The sequence below is a fragment of the Schistocerca nitens genome, chromosome 1 (assembly GCF_023898315.1).
Source record: "Schistocerca nitens isolate TAMUIC-IGC-003100 chromosome 1, iqSchNite1.1, whole genome shotgun sequence".
Taxonomy (NCBI): domain Eukaryota; kingdom Metazoa; phylum Arthropoda; class Insecta; order Orthoptera; family Acrididae; genus Schistocerca; species Schistocerca nitens.
The window spans coordinates 637,930,762-637,951,568 of record NC_064614.1 but is presented as its reverse complement, the minus strand read 5'-3'; the positions used below and the strand labels follow the sequence as shown (position 1 = coordinate 637,951,568).

The 20,807-nt window shown below is 35.9% G+C and overlaps 1 protein-coding gene across 1 annotated transcript in view; it reads right to left on the bottom strand.

The window, feature by feature from the left end:
* The window catches only part of LOC126258046 (retinoid-inducible serine carboxypeptidase-like), a 109,689-nt gene that overhangs the window by 70,793 nt on the left and 18,089 nt on the right, over nt 1-20,807 (bottom strand). Inside the window, exons 3-4 of the mRNA XM_049955610.1 lie at nt 5,005-5,235; nt 2,332-2,442 (exon numbers count right to left, since the gene is read on the bottom strand). Coding sequence (XP_049811567.1) covers nt 2,332-2,442; nt 5,005-5,235 — 342 coding nt within the window. The remainder of the gene's footprint in view (nt 1-2,331; nt 2,443-5,004; nt 5,236-20,807) is intronic.

The following is a 20,807-nucleotide window of genomic DNA, read 5'->3' as shown; positions in this document are numbered from 1 at the left end:
TTCAGTTTTCACAGCTTGGGCTCTGTACCTTCACACTGGCTTATGGGGCAACAGTCAAAATTTCTGTCACTGGTGCTTCGGTTCTCCAAGGTGTGCAGGAGTGCCACCATTCTGGTAGGAATCACAGGACACATATGGCACAGGACTACTGGAAAATCCAGAAAAATGTGGAAATTTTTTTATCCAGGGAAAACCAAGGAATTTTTTCGAATCCTGGGAATTTTTCATAGTTTTAGTTTTCATTTAAGCTTTCATAATTTTGACTGGTAAGAACTCATACTCTAACAAAGAATTTTATTTTGGCCAACTACTGCAAAATAACACTGCACCTACAAAACATAAATGAGAGAATAACACCAAACAAAAACTTTAGTTGCAAACAGAATGCACTATTTCCAGCAACAAAACACAGTGCACGTGAAAGCCTCTGCCGTAGCAAAATGCAGCAAAAGTTTTAGAATGAAGACTAAGCAACACTTAGTAACAAGAAACGGCTTATGATAGTGTGATGTCACAGCTGTTTACATTTCTAACAGGTTGCATGGAAATATTATGAATGATGGTTTGAAAAATATAACATGTTTAGTGTACAACAGTGAAATTTATTGTCATTTTTAACTCGGAAAGCCTGGGAAAAATCCAAGAACTTTTTTTTCTTGTCCGCATATACACACTGAATCAATTACAGCAAGATTTAGCAGTGTTCTCATCTGAAAATGCTGTGTGAAGATGACTGTGTAATATGGCTGCAGATGTGAGAAGAATGTAATAGTGTCTGTGATATCTCTGTATGAATTATGGTACTGCTATTGTGAGACATCTAAGACAAAGTATTTGCTTATAATGTGGTTCTTTCCCTAAACTGAGTTTCGAAAGAAAACAGAAACAAAGTTGGGTCAGTAAGCTGTGAAAGGAATTTTGAATGACTATACTGAAGTGGAGTATTGTTGTATTTGTCAGAAGCTGTCATTCTTTTGAAAGAAAGACATTACTGGAGAAGAAAAGCATGCCTCTTCCAGTAACCATGGATAGCTGTGACCAAGAATTTAAACACTCAGCAGCTGAAAATGAAAATAAATATAGAACTAATATTCAAAGTGAAGATTATTAAATTACTAATGAAGATTTATGAGAAAAACGTATGACTGAAATACATTTTTGTGTTCAGTCAGCATTCAAATATCCAATAAGATATGAAGATTACTGAATCAAATGAAGCATTTTGTACTGATGAGCCAAAATTATAATCACCTGCCTAACAGCTTGTTTATCCATCTTTGGAATGAAATACATCACTGATTCTGGATATCAGGGATCTGACAGTTTGTTGGTAGGTTTGTGGAGGCATGTGGCATGAGATGTCTATGTACAGGTCATGTAATTCACATAAATAATTAGCCACTGACTTGTGTATACGATGATAGCTCCCGATAGGAACACAGATGGGTTCAATTGGATTTACATCAGGCTAATTTGGTCACTGAGAAATCAATATGAGTTCATTATAATCCTTCTCAAACCACTGTTACATGGTCTGGTTCTTGACAGTTATACTATAGAAAGATGACATTGCCATCAGGGCAGACATCAAGCACGAAGGGATGCAGGCGGTTCACAGCTGTCAGCATGCCTTCAATTACCACCAAGGGTCCCATGGAAGTGAGGGAGAATGTCTCCCAAAGCATAATGCTTATATACAGTAGCTCAAGTGACCAGCAGTTTGGCAGCTACACTAGATCACAATTTCTCTTTAAGAAATTACATTTCTCCTTATACACAGTTCACTATGCAGTATGCAAGTAAAAAAAGCTGACTTTGTTAATAGGCAGATATCAACACAAGTCTTCATAAACTCTGAGAGGTGGAATGTTAGCTCTCAGTGAGGGTGACTAGATCAGTTATAGCAAGAGTATTGTGAACAGGCTCCACAGAAAAGTATCTAAAAGTACCTGCAAACAGCAGCTGTCATTTGAAAAGTGGTAAAAGAAGAAAATGAGAGGAAGTATACAATGCAGAAAAATCCATATAAGTGCTTTTCACTATGGCTATTTACAGTATTGCATTAATATTCAAGTTATAATTTATTAATTCAATTCTTCAGATATAAACCCAATGTTGTGGCTCCTGTGAAGCATTCATTTAAGTTCAGATGTCTGCAACCTTTGGTTGAGTCTAATCCTTAAGATTTCATCACTGATTTTAATTTTAGTTTTAATCAGAGTAAATGTGGCTATTTCAGATTTCCATCATGTAACATTAAAAAGTCACCAGTAACAATGTATGGTTATAATTATCTTATTTTAAAAACAAGACCAGCAGTCAATTCCTTACTGTTTGCAGAAGAAATGGTGCCCAGGTGAGTACTGAATCTATGGGAGAAATCCAAGAATCTCCCATAGCAACTCCTTTAAGTGGAACTGTCACTTCTCCAGCTTGTATTGCCTGTCAAAATATTCATACATAGTGTTATACCAAGGAGCTAAAAATTAATTTTAATTGTGTAGATGATAACAATTATTGTATTTGGATGTAATACTGAATACACATTTTCCTGAACAGTACACATTTTCTCCTGACCTGTCCCCCCCTCCCCCCCCCCCATAAAAAAGATAGATGGGGGAGGGTGGTGGGGGGTCAAAAGATAAAAAGTGGACTGAATTCTGTGGGTAGTTATCACTTACTATTAATTTATTTCAAAATGTTTAGTAATTTGTCTTATATTATAAGCAGATTATGACAAGTGATCTGTTTTCCCAGTGTATTTCTAACTTGTAGAAATCTCAAGTACCCTCCCCAGTAATGTCATAAGTTTTACACTTTCAGCAGTCTAGTTGCTATTTTCAGGTGGTTTCTGATGAATGTAGTGATGGAGGGAATAATTGCCATTGTATATAGATTGCCATCATGAACAGAGTAGCAGCCATCAGGTCCCCAACTGAAAATGGTAATAACCATCTGTTTGTCGAAGTATCATGGAGAACTTAAGATGGGTTTTGGACTGACACCTGGGAATTCTACAAGATTATAACTAGTAGCAAATCTGAAATTATTATTCTCTTATTTTTATCTACATCCATACCCTGCAAACCACCGTGAAGGTCATAGTAGAGGGCGTTTATCATTGTACAACATATAGTGCTTTTCCCGTTCCATTTTTGTATGGAGCATAAGAAGAATGACTGCTTATATGCAGCTATGTGCACTGTAATTAGTCTGCTGTCATTGTTATTTTAAAAAATATATCGTCCGTATCCGTCTGAGTGTTTAGAGTGTAATGCAACTATCTGAGGTAAATCAGTCACGAACTTTTCAAAATTTTTGGTAACAATGTTTCCCCTTTACAAAGGATATTCCCCCTAAGAATCATCAGGTGAATTTTCACTTGTGTTTCAGTGGATTTTACAATTTCATTTTTGCAATGTTTAGCTGTAACCAGCTCAAACTAATATTGCTCATCACATCTTTCATACAACACTCATTGTTGATGGAAGACATTGGTTTGTTTCCTGTTACAAATCAAATGATTTTAAAGAAGAATTTTATTCACTCAGTCGATAGGAGATTGAAAATTAGTCAGGCGTCACATACATTCAATCAATATGCATTAATAGGGACATTAAAACATGAAGAGCAACTAGTTCTCCAGCAGTGACAGCACCGCCCTGGCCCGTGCGGACTGCTATCACCATGCAGAAGGATTGCTCAGTCATTGCTGAAGTACTGGTTATTCTTCGTGTTTCACTATCACTGTTAATGCACACTGATGAAAGAATTATCACACTAGATTAATTTGGGACAGCTCTGTTAATTGGACATAAAAAATCTGCTTTAAATGTCATTTTGTTTTGAACAGGAAAAAATTGACACTGGGTGTCGCATGAGAGACTTTATGGCCAGTATTTGTTCGGGCTGAGTCCAGCTACACACTACAAAAATGAAATTGAAAATATCTGCTGATGCACCACAGAAAAGTTTCTCTATTCACATCCAAATCTCCATTAAAGTATTGTGTAAAAATTTCAAGTAAACTGGTCAAGTACTTTTTGAGAACGACTTGTCTTAAATATTTTTTCTTTTTTGGAGGGAATTGGATCCTGAACCCTCCATGAGCCATTTGGATCTGTTCCTTATAACATTAACTGTCACGTTTCAAACATACAATGAAATAAAATAAAAACTAACCAACCATTGAGAAAGCCATTTTATGCTCAACTACAAGAAATACTGACTGTTTGCAAAAGTGGTATGTAAATATCTTATAGTATCAAGAACTGTTACAGTATCAGTAAGCTGCAGGAACACTTATAAAACTACTGGTCATGGATTGCTGTAAGACTGCTAGTTTTTAAGCTAGATTAGACATGTTCTCCATTCCATAAACATGTAGTGAGGAAATAAATTGATTTAATTAAAACATACTGTAATATGAAATATACTTTTTACAAAGGGACTAGTATTTTTTGTGTCAACAACTCCTCTCATCTTTTGCAGGATGTGGAAAGAAATTTTCACTTACAAATTAGTGCAACAGTTATTATAAATGTATGTCTATATCTAATTTAGTAAACAAGTTAATCCCTGTGTTATTTCATGTAAGAAAAATCATATGAAACCATTTGCAGCTTTTAAATATACTAATTATTTTGATACATTTAAGATGTAAGATATTATCAATAGGCCACTCATATTTTATGAAATTACAATAAGACTATGTTATTTGGAAACAATAAACAAAATGTAGGAAACAGAAATAGGTATTCTTTTTGTTTACTATGTAACAATAACTCTCTCTCTCTCTCTCTCTCTCTCTCTCTCTCTCTCTCTTACACACACACACACACACACACACACAGAGAGAGAGAGAGAGAGAGAGAGAGAGAGAGAGAGAGAGAGAGAGATCATTTTCAGTACCATACCATACCCAAATGTAATATACTTGGAGGAACCCAATGTTTAAAAATAGCAACTAACAGAAGATCCATGTTTAGTTAGCCACACACTAACCTTGTAGAGTTCAAGGGCAAACTCTGCTGCCATTTTCCCACCATATGATTCACTGAAAATGTAGAGTGGAACAGTTTGAAAAGTTGGGTACTGTTCCAGAAATGCTTTAATGAAAGTAATTAAATCAGCAGCAATTTCTGCATTTGTAGTTGTATATAAGGAGTAATTGTCCACATAACTGAATCCTGTTCCCACAGGATTATCTATAAACAATACATTCACCTTGTGAACCTACAAAAGAAAATTAACATTAGAAACAATAATATTTACAGTTTATTTGATTGTCTTTTATTTTATTTTTTTTATTTGGTATGCGTATTCCATAGATCCGTACATGCGAGTGATTCGCCTGGATGTGGAATGTGTCAATACAATTGTACAAATACAATTAATGCTACAGAATAGTAATGTAATACAATGATATAGATATTATAAGTATCTCATTTACAAGCTGTCATTAAACTAGTATAGCAATTCTCAATATAACATTATAACATTAACACTATGACATTAACATAATATTGTATCATCCATCTAATAACTAAGAGACTAAATACATCTATTATTAAGGGAGGGCATTACTTCTGGAAAATAATTCATCTAACGAGTACAGTGGATGGTCGAGCAGGTATTTTTTTAACATACCTTTGAACAGCGTTTCATTTTCTATTGTACATTTAATATAATTAGGCAATGCATTAAAAGTCTTTATAGCAGCATACTTTACTCCCTTCTGTGCAAGTGTTAAATTTTTTAGTTCAACATGTAGATCATCTTTACCTCTAGTATTGTAGTTATGATATGAACAATTGGTTTCATACTGAGCATAGTCTTTATTAACTACATTCATCAGAGAGTATATGTACTGACATGTTGTGGTCAGAATACCTAACTGTGGAAAAAGTTTTCTACATGAGGTTCGTGGAGGAACCCCACACATGATTCTGACTGCTCTCTTCTGAGCAGTTAAGATTTTTTTTGAGGCTGGTGAATTACCCCAGAATATTATTCTGTAACTCATTAATGAGTGAAAGTACCCAAAGTAAGATGATTTTAAAATGTTGATGTCCCCAAAATGAGTAATTATTCTTAGAGCAAAAGTTGCTGATGAAAGCCTTTTTAGAGTAAGGGACACATGCTGTTCCCAGTTGAGCCTACTGTCAATGTGAACCCCCAGGAATTTAGTGGATTGCACCTGTTCTAGTTCCTAGTTGTCATGAGCAATTACTATATTTTCTAGAGTTTTATTTTTTGTGTGGAACTGTATAAAATTAGTTTTTTTAATATTAACTGAAAGAGAATTAATTGAAAACCAAGCTGTAACTTCTCTGAGTATATCATTAACATCAGTCTCCAGATCAGCAGTAGACTTACCATCTATGACAATGCTTGTATCATCAGCAAACATTGTGAATTCACAATTTTTACTAATGGACAGGGGTAAATCATTAACATATATTAAAAAAAGCAAGGGTCCAAGGACAGATCCCTGGGGAACTCCATGCTGAATTTTGCCCCATTCAGAATCCACTAGATTAGGAGATCCTTTGTTGCAGCCATTTAGAACCACCTTTTGTTTCCTGTCTTCAAGATATGATTTTAGCCAGTTACCTATAGGCCCTTTGATTCCGTAATGATAGGCCTACTCCAAGAGTATCTTGTGGTTTACACACTCAAAGGCCTTGGAAATGTCACAGAAGACACCAACTGGTGACTTCTTACTATTAATAGACTCCAAGACATCATTTGTGAGTGAATATATGGCACGCTCTATGGAAACGCCTTTTTGAAAACCAAACTGTCTATGGTTAATAATATTAAGTTTATCTAGATGTGTCATAATCCTGTTATACACTGCCTTTTCAAGAACCTTTGAAAATGTTGTTAAGAGAGAGACAGGACGATAATTTTTTACATCTGTAGCATCGCCAGACTTGAAAAGAGGTCTCACAATGGCATATTTCATTCTCTCTGGAACAACTCCCTCATATTTATTTATTTATTTATTTATTTATTTATTTATCTCTTGTTCCGGTGATCCATGTTGTGACAGTATCACAGGATATGGAACGTGTCAATTTTACAAGCTTTTGGCCAGAATTTAGCGTAATACATAAAAAAAAAGTAAACAGTAACTTAGGTCCCACTACAAAAAAATACATTTTAGAAATAGATAGAGATTACGAGACAAAAAACAGTAAACAGTATCTTAGGTCCCACTACAAAAATACATTTTAGAGAGAGATAAAGATTACAAAATAATAAGTGTTATAGAGAAATAAATATTGCAAAATATATGTTTACAATAAAAATATTCGGTATTACAAATACAAATTTGGGCATACATTTGCAACTTACAATACAAGAGATGTTAAACACTGTAGTTCAGGAACTCTTCTAATGTATAAAATGATCCTTGCAATAGGAACTGCCTTAAGGTTTTTTTAAACAGGAGATCATCATCTACCAAACACTTAATTCTTGAAGGGAGGGCATTAAAAATCTTACAGCCACTGAAATGGACTCCTTTCTGCACCATACTTAGATTTGGCTGTTCATAGTGGATATCATGTTTCCTTCTAGTATTGTGACTGTGATATGCACTATTCAGCTTAAAGATGGATTTTTCTTTCCTTATGAAGCACATCAATGAGAATATATATTGCGCAGTGGATGTAAGTATTTCAAGCTTCTTAAAAAGATTCCTGCATGTGGCTCTAGGATGGACTCCACACATGATCCTTATGGCTCTTTTTTGTACACACAGTACTTTTTTAGCCAGTGGCTGATTTCCCCAAAATATAATTCCAAATGCCATAATTGCATGAAAGTAACCATAATACACTGACTTCATGGTTTCCATATTTCTATAAGAAGAAACAATGCGCAATGCATATGTTGCTGAACTTAGTCTTTTGCACAGATCCATGATGTGGTTGGACCAATTCAGTTTGCTATCAATATGCAAGCCTAGGTATTTTGAGGAATCTACCCTGGTTATTGTCTGCTCACCTACCTTTACAAATATTTCCTCATCTTTGGATGTTTTGTGGAACTGAATGTAGTTTGTTTTACAGTAATTTAAAATAAGACCATTAATGTTGAACCAGTTCACCGTTTTATTTAAAACCTTATTTGCCGTTACCTCAAGCTTATCTTCCGAATTATCAATAAGTAGTGTAGTGTCATCCGCGAAAATGGTGAATCTACAATATTCCGTAGAGAGAGGAAGATCATTTATAAATATAATAAAAAGTAAGGGGCCCAGAACTGAGCCCTGCGGCACTCCACATGTAATGGTACCCCATTCTGAAGATATTGGGACACCATCTTGACTATCTACTACAACATTTTGTTTTCTGTTTGACAGATATGAGTCGAGCCATTTCCCTGCTGCACCACTTATACCGAGGTGTGCAGCTTTTTGTAAAAGAATTTGGTGATTTACACAGTCAAATGCTTTTGTTAGGTCACAAAATATGCCAATCACTTTCAGTTTTTTGTTGATAGATTCCAAGAGTTTGCCAGTAAATGCAAATATTGCATCTTCTGTTGGCAAACCTTTCTGAAATCCAAACTGACTTTTGCTGAAGCTATTGTGTTCACTGAGATGCTTAACTATCCTGGCATGCATTAGTTTCTCTAAAACTTTTGAAAAGCTTGTCAGTAGTGATATTGGCCTATAGTTAGCAGTATCCGTCTTATCCCCCTTCTTATACAGCGGTTTTACAACTGCATACTTAAGCCTCTCAGGAACTATTCCTTGCTTAAGTAACGCATCAAAAATGTGGCAAAGGACTTTACTTACATGGCTGGAGCAGTATTTTAATAATTTGTTAGAAATGTTGTCAATTCCAGCAGAGTTTTTACTTTTCAGGGATTTAATAACTCTTTCAATTTCTTGAACAGTGACTGTTTTTACCTTCATGTGTTGCACTAAACCAGGTACTCTAGCTTTCATAAGATTGATGGCTTGCTTCATGGACCCTTGTAAACCTATTTTTTCTGTTGCTGTTAAAAAATTGTAGTTGAATGTGTCTGCAACTGTTTTTGGATCGCTAACAAGATTACCCTCACTTTTGATTTGGATATTTTCACTACAAACTGCATTTTTCCCCGTTTCCTTCTTTACAAATTTCCAGATAGTTTTTACTTTATTGCTCAAGTTGTCAATTTCTGCCTTCAAGCACATGTTCTTTGCTGTCTGAATTGTCTTATTCAGCACTTTATTGTAAATTTTATAGTGTGTGATCCTACTGTTATCATTTGAACTCCTGGCTGCAGCATATAGTTCTCTTCTTGTTTTACAAGAGATTTTGATGCCTTTAGTAATCCAAGGCTTGTTTCCTGATTTGAACAGGTTTTCTCTCACTGATTTTTTAGGAAATGCTTCTTCAAAAAGGCTTGTAACTTCATTGATAAATATATTAAATTTTGAATTAACATCAACTGTAGCATATACAGGAGACCAGTCCACAAGCCGTAATTGCTGATTAAAGGTTTCAGTGGTGTGTCTGTTTATAATCCTAAATGTTTTCCAAATGAAATTTTCTTTTCTTTGTACATTCATTTGGTTTAGAGTGAGGAATTGCCCTTCATGATCAGAGAGCCCATATATAATATTTTTCATGGTTAAATTATTGCAAATATCCTTATCTACAAATACATTATCTATTAACATGCTAGAGCTGGCAGTTACTCTAGTTGGAGTGTCCACCACTGGTACTAAATTGTAACAGTACATTAAATGTTCAAAATCTGTCTTGTTTCTATTTTCTGTTAAAAGGTCCACATTGAAGTCACCCATAACAATGATAGATTTAGTTTTCCTACATAGGTGGGCCAGAAGTGATTCAGTTTGTCTTAGAAATACATTTAGGTTTCCAGCAGGTGCCCTGTAAACAGCCAGAACAATAATAGTTGCACTATCTGCTGTTAACTCAATGCCACACAACTCAAAATGTTGTTCATCACAGTATTTGCTTAAATCTAGGGATTTATACACTATATTATTTTTTACAAATATTGCAACACCACCTTTTTCCATAACAGATCTACAGTAATGAGTAGCTAAACTAAAGTTCTCAATCTGTATCATGTGGATCCCATTCATAACGTGATGTTCTGAGAAACACAGTATATCAGGCTCACTTTCACACTCGTCTTTTAAATTTATTAGCAACTGGTCTATTTTATTCTTGAGGCTACATATATTTTGGTGGAATAAAGACAAAGTTTGATTTTTTCTCACCTCTGAATTTGCGTGATGTTTGCTAGGACTGGCTTTTTTCAGTACATTAGTTGATAGTATTGCTTGGGGTGTGGAAAATGTGAGCAAGTACTACACTTACATCATTACTGCAGGCTTTCAACAGTTTATTAGAGATGTTATCTATACCTGAAGATCCTTTACTTTTCAATGAGTGAATTATTTTTTTAATTTCATTAACAGTTATGGGTGTTACATTTATATCATTAAAACATTGTGGGAGGTTAAGTTTCAGAATATCTAAAGCTTCCCCAAGGGCACCACTGCAACCTATTTGAGAGGTGACACTTAGAAAGTGGTTGTTAAATGTGTCTGCTATCTGTTTACTATCAGTTATTTCCAAATCGTTAATTTTTAGGACAGCAGTTTTTTCATTGTCAGATGGTGCAGTACCTGTTTCCCTCTTTATTACATTCCAAATCGTTCTGATTTTATTGTTTGAACAGTTAATTTCAGATTGCATGCACATACTGATTTTTTAATGACTTTAGTTAAGATTTTGCAGTATGTCCTATAATATTTCATCTGCAGGGGATTATTGGATTGTCTAGATATTATATACAGTTCCCTTTTTCTCTGGCATGATATTTTTATGCCCTTGGTGAGCCATGGTTTTTTGCTTGATTGCCTGTTCTGTAGTCTACAGACCTTTTTTGGAAAGACATTTTCAAATATACCTGATAATTCATCAGTAAATAAATTATATTTTGTATTAACATCATTTGCAAGATAAATATACCTCCAGTCAGTCTCCCGAATGCATAATTTGAATTTTTGGATATTTTCCTCATTCATGTTTCTAATGGTTTTCCACTGTGCACTAGCTTTGTTCTGATTTGTATTAAAGTTGTCAATTGTGAGTATTTGCCCATCATGATCAGAGAGACCATTTATGACTTTTTCAACTTTGATGTGATTAGTTTTACTCATATCTACAAAGATATTGTCTATTAGAGTGCTGGAAATGGCAGTAGTTCTTGTGGGAAAACTGACAGTGGAGACAAGGTTGTAGGTATGCATTAAATTTGCAAACTCTGTCTTAGAAGATGAGCTTTCTAGGAAATCTATATTAAAATCTCCAGTCACTATAATGTCCCTATTTTTTCTTGTTAGATACAATAGCACAGAATCTAATTGTTTCATGAATACTTTAAAATTACCAGATGGAGCCCTGTATACTGCTACGATTACCAGTTTCTTGTTAGCTTCTACTATTTCTGTGACACATGCCTCAAAGTCTTTCTCTACACAATATTTCTCTACATCTATTGTATTAAAGGACAGGCTGTTTTTCACATAAATAACTGCCCCACCTTTGCACATATGCTTTCTACAAAATGAGGTAGCTAAAACATAGTTTGGTATATTGAGCATTTCGATGCCAAAAGTGATATGGTGTTCTGTCAGACAGAGAATATGAGCACAATTTGCGCCTGTTGGTTCATCAATATTTACAATAAATTGGTCTAACTTACAGAGCAGGCTTTGAATATTTTGGTGAAAAATTTTGAGCTTATTTTTAATTACATGATTGGTTGTGGTGCTGCCATTGTTGGGACTGAGTTTTATTTCTTTTGACATACCAGTATTACAGGAACAGTTTTCTGCAGGGAGGAGGGAGCTGTTGCGCTGTGATATCAAATCTGGGTATCACATACATTTCTCCCATAATCGTACAGAAAGTGATGTAGCCTAAGTGATATCTGAAAATGCATATAGAAATAACACAACTGCAGGGAAAATGTGTGTGATATTAAACTAATTTGCTACATTTATTTAAGAACTGGCATGTTGTCAAATGGAAGCATAAAAGTTTATATAATATTTTATTACATCAAGATTACCTACATACTATGTTATTCACATTAACTATTTTTGCGTATTATTGCCAACTTCGGATGTGACAATAAATACACTAAGAGCTTTGTTATGATGTATAAAAATTCAAGTTACACATTACTAATATCATGAAATGGTATAAAATATATCTTTTTCACCATCTGATGATATATGTATAAATAACTGACATATTCTATACCAATTCATGATGGTTGCAGTGCATAACTCGAATTTTTATATATCATGATGAAGGTGTTAGTGGATTAATTGTGTATTGAATCATATTATTTTTTTCGTTCTTTCCTTTTCTTATATATAAGCTATATGTAAACTGAGTGAGTTGTAGATGCCGCCAAAGGTATATTAACAAGTTGTTTTGCGGCAAAGATAATGTTTTGATACATCGTTAAAAATCTGTGTGAAACAAAGTAATAAATATGCTCTTTAGTTTATTAATTCATGTATCTGCATCCTTTTGTTTCGGGGAGTGGTAGCACACGGATGTTGTGCCACCATTGTTAAAAATGTGTATTTTAAGCGTTCATTAAAAGTATTATAATAAGTTATTGAAAAAGTATTATTTATTTGCACGGTTAAGGGACCAACTCCCATTTGTTCATTATTTCACTCACCACCAAGATCCTGCATCAAGAGGTTTGGTGTAAACAAGAATAATTTACGCAGTATCCTGAGGAGCGTTCCTGCATCGACATTGTCACAACCAAGACTAAACGCACTGGAATTAATGTGAAGATCGACAATTTCAACGGTTGCGGTGATTATTTGGTACCGCACACTACTGGAAGCAGCAGTACGTAATGCAAATTGTTTATTGACCTTGAATGTAATGACAGTTAAGGTCTGTTGATACTGGTATTAGTTAAAGTTCAAGATTGTGCACAGATTCATAAGTTACCTTCAAAATTTTTCACTCTTCTTTCCAATCAATTTTCCAATTATTCAAGTAATTATTAATCCAATTCCACATACCCATTTAATTGTTACATCTGAAGATGACGTTAAATTGTCAAAATGGATAATATGAATGTTGTAGTAATTAGGAAATCTTGATGTAATAAATTAATACGCTTCGTTTATATTGTGTGATGTTGAATAATATGTAAAAGAAACTACTGCAATTAATTTGTCTCTGGTACTGAAAGAGATAATTATGGCAAAATTATCGTATACTAGTGATCTGCTCCAACTTGGCAGGAATAGCAGTAACTTTTAAGTATCAATGGCTGGACGATGTGTTTGGCACAGTGGTAATTTTATTTACGGGGCATGGCATACAGTTATAACTAAAAGTCAGAGAACACCGTTAGATAGCTGAACATCGTCACTTCCATATAAATAAAACAATGTAAGCAGCATGTGTCACTTCCCAGGATACCAGGGCGCCTAAAGGCATGAGCAGTCTGACTGAATGCAACCCATCAACGATGCAAGCCACACAACAAAGCATATCTCAGCCTCTGCAGTCACTCATTTATCACTGGGATGGTCGCGCCAGTCCGCCATGAGTATTAACATTCTGAATCCCTACAACAGTTCCTGAGAGTAGCCTCCACATACAGACAGAAAAAACACAGAGAGGGACTGTAATTCATAACTTTTGTCTCGTTACCCAGTTATCTGATCAGGAAAAGGCGACCTGCAGTTTAACATGGAATCTGAAACATATTTTCTTCTTGACGAATCACCACATCAAAGATTGCGTGGTTAAAAACAGAGTTAAAAATATGTGGGCCAAGTGGGATTTAAACCTTAGACCTTTCAGTTAGAGAGTCCACACTTGACAAATTGTTCTTCTTTTTCTTTATCTTCTTTCTTTAAATATATATTTCTTTGTTGTTATACCATCAGTGGTCCTTTGTGGATGTCAAATGACATCTTTCACATTCTATAAATGGGGAACTCCACACAGTTTTTTAAATTACATATGATGGCCAGTTCCCTGACTGAAAACACTGAGCTACCATGCTGACACCACTAAACTACCAAACTCGACTTTGATTCGACTCTGGGAAAATGAGACCTACATGAAATATGAACCTCGTTTCACTTCGGGTGAATGTCTGCTTAATTGAAAGGTGAATGCTAGGTTAAAATACAGCAAAAGATCTATGATCCGATCGGGATTTGATCCCGCGACCTTTTCGGTTCTCAGGCACATGCTAGAACACCTTGCCTGACCTGATTCAGCTCAAACTTTGCTACTGTGTGGAGTTTCGACTGCTATACCACTAGATAGCAGTGCCATCATTTCCACAGCAGTGGCAGACTTTAATTCATCATAATTCAGTCAGTTTGCACGAAATATGATTAAATTATGCACTCGAAATTTCCTCATCAAGCCAGTCTATTAGTTGAAATGGGATCAAAATCCTTATGGTAGTTCTTGAGATTAGCCCCTACTACACACAAAAAGAAGAGAACAGGGAGCTTCAATTTTTATACAGGAAGAGCTTTTTATCTTCAGAAAACGAAACATCTTACAAACTACTCATCAGGTTAAAAACGGAAAATACATGTTTAGCACTTTGAAAAGGCTACAGGGAGGTGGAGTGGGGGGGAACTTTAAAATCTTAAATAGGAACATCTCATTTTTATTGTAGAATCAGATTCCATGGGAAAAAATATGTAACTTCTGTATGCAATACTTTTTTTGTTGGATGATAGATGGTGCGGTAATCGACAAATAGAACAATTAATTTTGAAAATGGTATCTCGAGAAAAATGCATTGGATCAAAAACATAAACATAGACATGTATGGTAAACAACTCAGTGTTTTGCAGTTTTCTCCATTCTTTCAGAATTTGACATGATGTCATTGCATGCATGTTGATCCCCATTTCTTAAATATATTCTCTCATAATCAAATGTAGCATCAGTTAGAATGCAGTCTATAATGGCAAAGAGAATATTGGATTGGTTTACAGATATGGAGAACGTTGCAGTTCATAATCCAGTGCCAAAAATGTGCAATAACATGATTCAGCATATTATCAATGCATGTCAGCAGATTACATAGGAAACAATTCCCATTTGTGTTGAAACATTCCATGAGTAGCAAATACGTGCATCGAAGTGAGTACCAACATGTTTGAGCACTTAACTGTGAGATACCCCCCCCCCCCCTTCCCATGGACCGTGGACCTTGCCTTTGGTGGGGAGGCTTGCGTGCCTCAACAATACAGATAGCTTTACCAGAGGTGCAACCACAATGGAGGGGTATTTGTTGAGAGGCCAGACAAATGTGTGGTTCCTGAAGAGGGGCAGCAGCCTTTTCAGTAGTTGCAGGGCAACAGTATGGATGATTGACTGGTCTGGCCTTGTAACATTAACCAAAACGCCCTTGCTGTGATGGTACTGTGAACGGCTGCAAGCAAGGGGAAACTAAAGCCTTAATTTTTCCCAATGACAAGCAGTTTTACTGTATGGGTGGCGTCCTCTTGGATGAAATATTCCAGACGTAATATAGTTCCCCATTCGGATCTCCAGTTGGGGTCTACTCAGGAGGATGTCATTATCAAGAGAAAGAAAACTTGTGTTCGACAGATTGGAGCGTGGAATGTCAGATCCCTTAATCGGGCAAGCAGGCTGAAAAATTCAAAAAGGGCAATGGATATGTTAATGTTAGATATAGTGAGAATTAGTGAAGTTCGGTGGCAGGAGAAACAAGACTTCTAGTCAGGTGAATACACAGATATAAATACAAAATCAAATAGGGGTAAAGCAGGAATAGGTTTAATAATGAACAAAAAAATAGGAACGCGGGTAAGCTACTACCAACAGCATAGTGAAAGCATTATTGTAGCCAAGATAGACGCAAAGCCCACGCCTACCACAGTACTACAAGTTTATATGCCAACTATCTCTGCAGATGACAAAGAGATTGAAGAAATGTAGAGACGAAAATGTAATAGTGATAAGGGACTGGAATTCGATAGTAGGAAAAGGAAGAGAAGGAAAAGTAGCAGGTGAATATGGAATGGGGGTAAGGAATGAAAGAGGAAGCCGCCTGGTACAATTCTGCCCTGAGCATAGCTTCACAGCTAACATTTGCTTCAAGAATCACGATAGAAGGTTGTACACGTGGAAGAGGCCTGGAGACACTGGAATCTTTCAGATAGATTTTATAATGATAAGACAGAGATTTAGGAACCACATTTTAAATTGTAAGACATGGACTCTGATCACAATCTGTTGGTTATGAACTGTAGATTGAAACTGAAGAAACTGCAGAAAGGTGGGAATTTAAGGGGATGGGATGTGAATTAACTGAAAGAACCAGAGGTTGTAGAGAGTATCAGAGAAAGCAGCAGGGAACAACTGACAGATATGGGGGGAAGAAATACAGTAGAAGAAGAAAGGTAGATTTGAAAGATGAAATAATGAAGGCAGCAGAGGATTAAGAAGGTAAAAAGATGAGGGCTAGTAGAAATCCTTGAGTAACAGAAGAAATATTGAATTTAATTGAAGAAAGGAGAAAATATCAAAATGCAGTGAATGAAACAGGCAAAAAGGAGTACAAACATCTCAAAAATGAGATCAACAGGAAGTGCTAAATGGCTAAGTGGGGATGGCTAGAGGATGTATGTAAGGATGTAGAGGCATATATCACTAGGCATAAGGTAGACACTACCTACAGGAAAATTAAAGAGACCTTTGTAAAAAAGTGAACCACCTGTGTGAATATCAAGAGCTCAGATGGAAAACCAGTTCTAAGCAAAGAAGGGAAAGCTGAAAGGTGGAAGGGATATAGAGGGTTTATACAAGGTCGATGTACTTTGGGGCAACATTATGGAAATGGAAGAGGACGTAATGAAGATGAAATGGGAGATATGATATTGCGTGAAGAGTTTGACAGAGCACTGAAAGACCTAAGTCGAAACAAGGCCCCAGGAGTAGATAACATTCTGTTAGAGCTAGTGATAGCATTGGGAGAGTCAGTCCTGACAAAACTCTTCCATCTGGTGACCAAGATGTATGAGACAGGCGAAACTACTTCGGCCTTCAAGAGGAATATAATAATTAAAATTCCAAAGAAGGCAGGTGTTGACAGATGCGAAAATTACCGAACTATCAGTTTAATAAGTCACAACCGCAAAATACTAACACAAATTCTTTACAGATGAATGGAATAGCTTGTAGAAGCTGACCTCGGCAAAGATCAGTTTGATTCCGTAGACATGTTGGAAAACATGAGTCAATACTGAGCCTACAGTTTATCTTAGAAGATAGATTAAGGAAAGGTAAACCTACGTTTGTAGGCATAGAGAAAGCTTTTGACAATGTTGACTGGAATTATCTCTTTTAAATTCTGAAGGTGGCAGGGGTGAAATACAGGGAGCGAAAGCCTATTTACAATTTGTGTGGAAACCAGATGGAAGTTACACAAGTCAAGTGGCATGAAAGGGAAGCAGTGGTTTGGAAGGTAGTGAGACAGGGTCGTGGCCTATCCCCGATGTTATTCAATCTGTATATTGAGCAAGCAGTAAAGGAAACAAAAGAAAAATTCGGAGAAGGAATTAAAATCCATGGAGAAGAAATATAAACTTTGAGGTTTGCCTATGGCATTGTAATTCTCTCAGAGACAGCAAAGGACCTGGAAGAGCAATTGAACGGAATGGACAGTGTCTTGAAAGGTGGATATAAGATGAACATCAACAAAAGCAAAACGAGGATAATGGAATGTAGTCGAATTAAATCAGGTGATGCTGTGGGAATTAAATTAGGAAATGAGATACTTAAGATAGTAGATGAGTTTTGCTAAATGTAGACTGGCAATAGTAAAAAAGTGTTTCTGAAGAAGAGAAGAAATTTGTTATCATCGAGTGTAGATTTAAGTGTATGTCTTTTCTGAAAGTATTTGTATGGAGTGTAGCCTTGTATGTAAGTGAAACATAGACGATAAACAGTGTAGATAAGGAGAAAACAGAAGTTTTTGAACTGTGGTGCTACAGAGGAATGCTGAAAATTAGATGGGGAGATCACACAACTAATGAGGAGGTACTGAATAGAACTGGAGAGAAGAGGAATTTGTGGCACAACTTGACTAGAAGAAGGGATTGGTTGATAGGACACGTTCTGAGGCAGCAAGGGATCACCAGCTTAGTATTGGAGGGAAGTGTGGACGGTAAAAATCGTATAAGGTATCAGTTGCTAGGACACTTTCTGAGACAGCAAGTGATCACCAATTTAGTATTGGAGGGAAGAGTGGACGGTAAAAATTGTAGAGTGAGACCAAGAGATGAATGTACTAAGCAGATTCAGAAGGATGTAGGTTGCAGTAGTTATTCGGAGATGAAGAGGCTTGAACAGGACAGAGTAACATGGAGAGCTGCATCAAATGATTCTATGGGCCGAAGACATCAACAAAATTACACTTTGGAATTCTATGTTTCTTCAGATCTGTATTTGATCTTAATAATGAATAATTTTATGAACAATAAATAGTTCAGACAAGAAGAGAATAGAACCTTTCAAAATCTGGTGCTACAGAAGGATGCTGAAGATTAGATGGGTACATCACATAACTAATGAGGAGGTACTGAATAGAATTGGGGAGAAGAGGAATTTGTGGTACAACTTGACTAGAAGAAGGGATCGATTGGTAGGACATGTTCTGAGTATCACCAATTTAGTACTGGAGGGCAGTGTGTAGGGCAAAAATCATAGAGGGAGACCAAGAGATGAATACACTAAGCAGATTCAGAAGGATGTAGGTTGCAGTAGGTACTTGGAGATGAAGAAGCTTGCACGGGATAGAGTAGCATGGAGAGATGCATCCAACCAGTCTCTGAACTGAAGACCACAACAATAACAACTGTGAAATAATTCTTATATACAACCACTCCATTGGTAAGAGGTGAGAGGATACAACTCAAACGAACCCAGTTGATGACAGGTGAGAGGACACATCTCAAACAAACTTTTTCCACAATTACTGAACATGTCTAGTTTTTGTTTCTTGATCCAATACATCTTTCACGACATAATACCACTTTGGCACTCAGTTGTCAGTTATGTTATTTGCTGATTACAGTGCCATCTAACATGCAACAGCAAAAATGTTGGCTTGTGATCACGTCGCTTGTTGTGCCAAGATGGCGGCTGTTGAAGATAAATGCATTGTGAACTCCATATGTAATGGCAAAAAACGAGTGGGTAAGTGTTCTCCATGCGAGAAATATTGTACAATGTATGAAAATTTGCGTGTGCCGTGTCACATCTTAATAAAAACCACTAGAAGGAAAGAACAAGCAAATCCTTGTGAATGTTACAAGATGGCAGCGTGTATACAAACTGTGGTAAATCGCTCTGTAAATTTCGAGTTATCATCGTCAGTAAAGCATTGTTCATGTGACATTAAAGTGGAAAAAGGTATGTTCTTCAACGCATAAATGCTACCACACAAGTTGTTTTGTGAAATTAAACCATGATAGAATCCAGTGCGTTGTAGTCAACCGTGTAACAGTCTTCAAGCAGCAATGGAAGTGTGCAGTGCTGGAATCGAACTAAATGTGTTACATGAGTTTTCTGTGATATAAATGCAGCTAGAAAATACGTATAATTTCTGGAGAATTTAAAGCAGGTATTTAGGAATTCTCTTGAAAACGAAAACTGGATCAAACAGAGTGTACAGCAGGCCTCTGCCTAAAAAACTACAGAATAATTTCGCCATTCTAGAAGGTGTAAAAGCAAACTAGGAAGACTTTAATGATACTGATTGCCATCTGATATATGCTTCTGATATACGAAAATGTAGCAATAGCATTGCCCCAAAAGGCAGTAATGGTAGAATTATGTACCCTAGGAAATAAATGTGTCGAAGTGCTGCTTGCTTTTGTGCATGTGGGTGGTTCGAGGATTGGGGAATGATAATGTCTGTTGCTGTGGGTTTACGCTAAATTTCAAACATATGCTTATTGTTTTCTTTTTTCATTGTTATATCTAGAAAGTTAATTTGGTTGTTCTGTTCTATTTCAATTGCAAATTTCATATTTTTATGTATCTTGTTGATGTCAGTATGTAGTTTTTCAATTTTTGTTTGTGGTTCATCTATTAAGCAAAGGATGTCATCCATATACCTGAGCCAATATAATATGTTGTATTCTTTTTCTACTGTTTTTGGGAAAATGATCTGTTCAATGTGTTTTACAAAAATATTTGCTAAGGTCTGAAACTGGAGAGCCCATTGGCAATCCATCTTATTGTAAATAAAATTCATTTTGTTCTGTTATGAGCTTTATTAGTGTGCATATTTCCTTAATCTGTTCATCAGGGAGTTGACTAAATTTTCAGGTTCTTATGTATAATTTCTATTGTTTCTGGTACTGGTATGCTAGAATACATGTTTTCTATATCAAATGAGAGGAGTGTTGCTGTGTCTTGGATTTTTATATCTTTTATTTGTTGTATTAGCTGTGTAGAGAGTATTATAGTATTGCATCCATATGTTTAACTTACCGTAACGCTAGAGGACGAATCAGCTGGTACTGACTGAGGTAGGGATAGGCGAAAGCCAATAATGCTATCAATATATCGACAGTGCATATTCCCTTTCCGTCATATGACTGAAAATCAAAATTTAAGAGGCGATAAAAAAGTTTCTGTTCGAAGGCCGTACACTCCAGAATCGGTACGTCAACTGACAGGAATCGTCCAACTTCAAGGCTTTTTTTT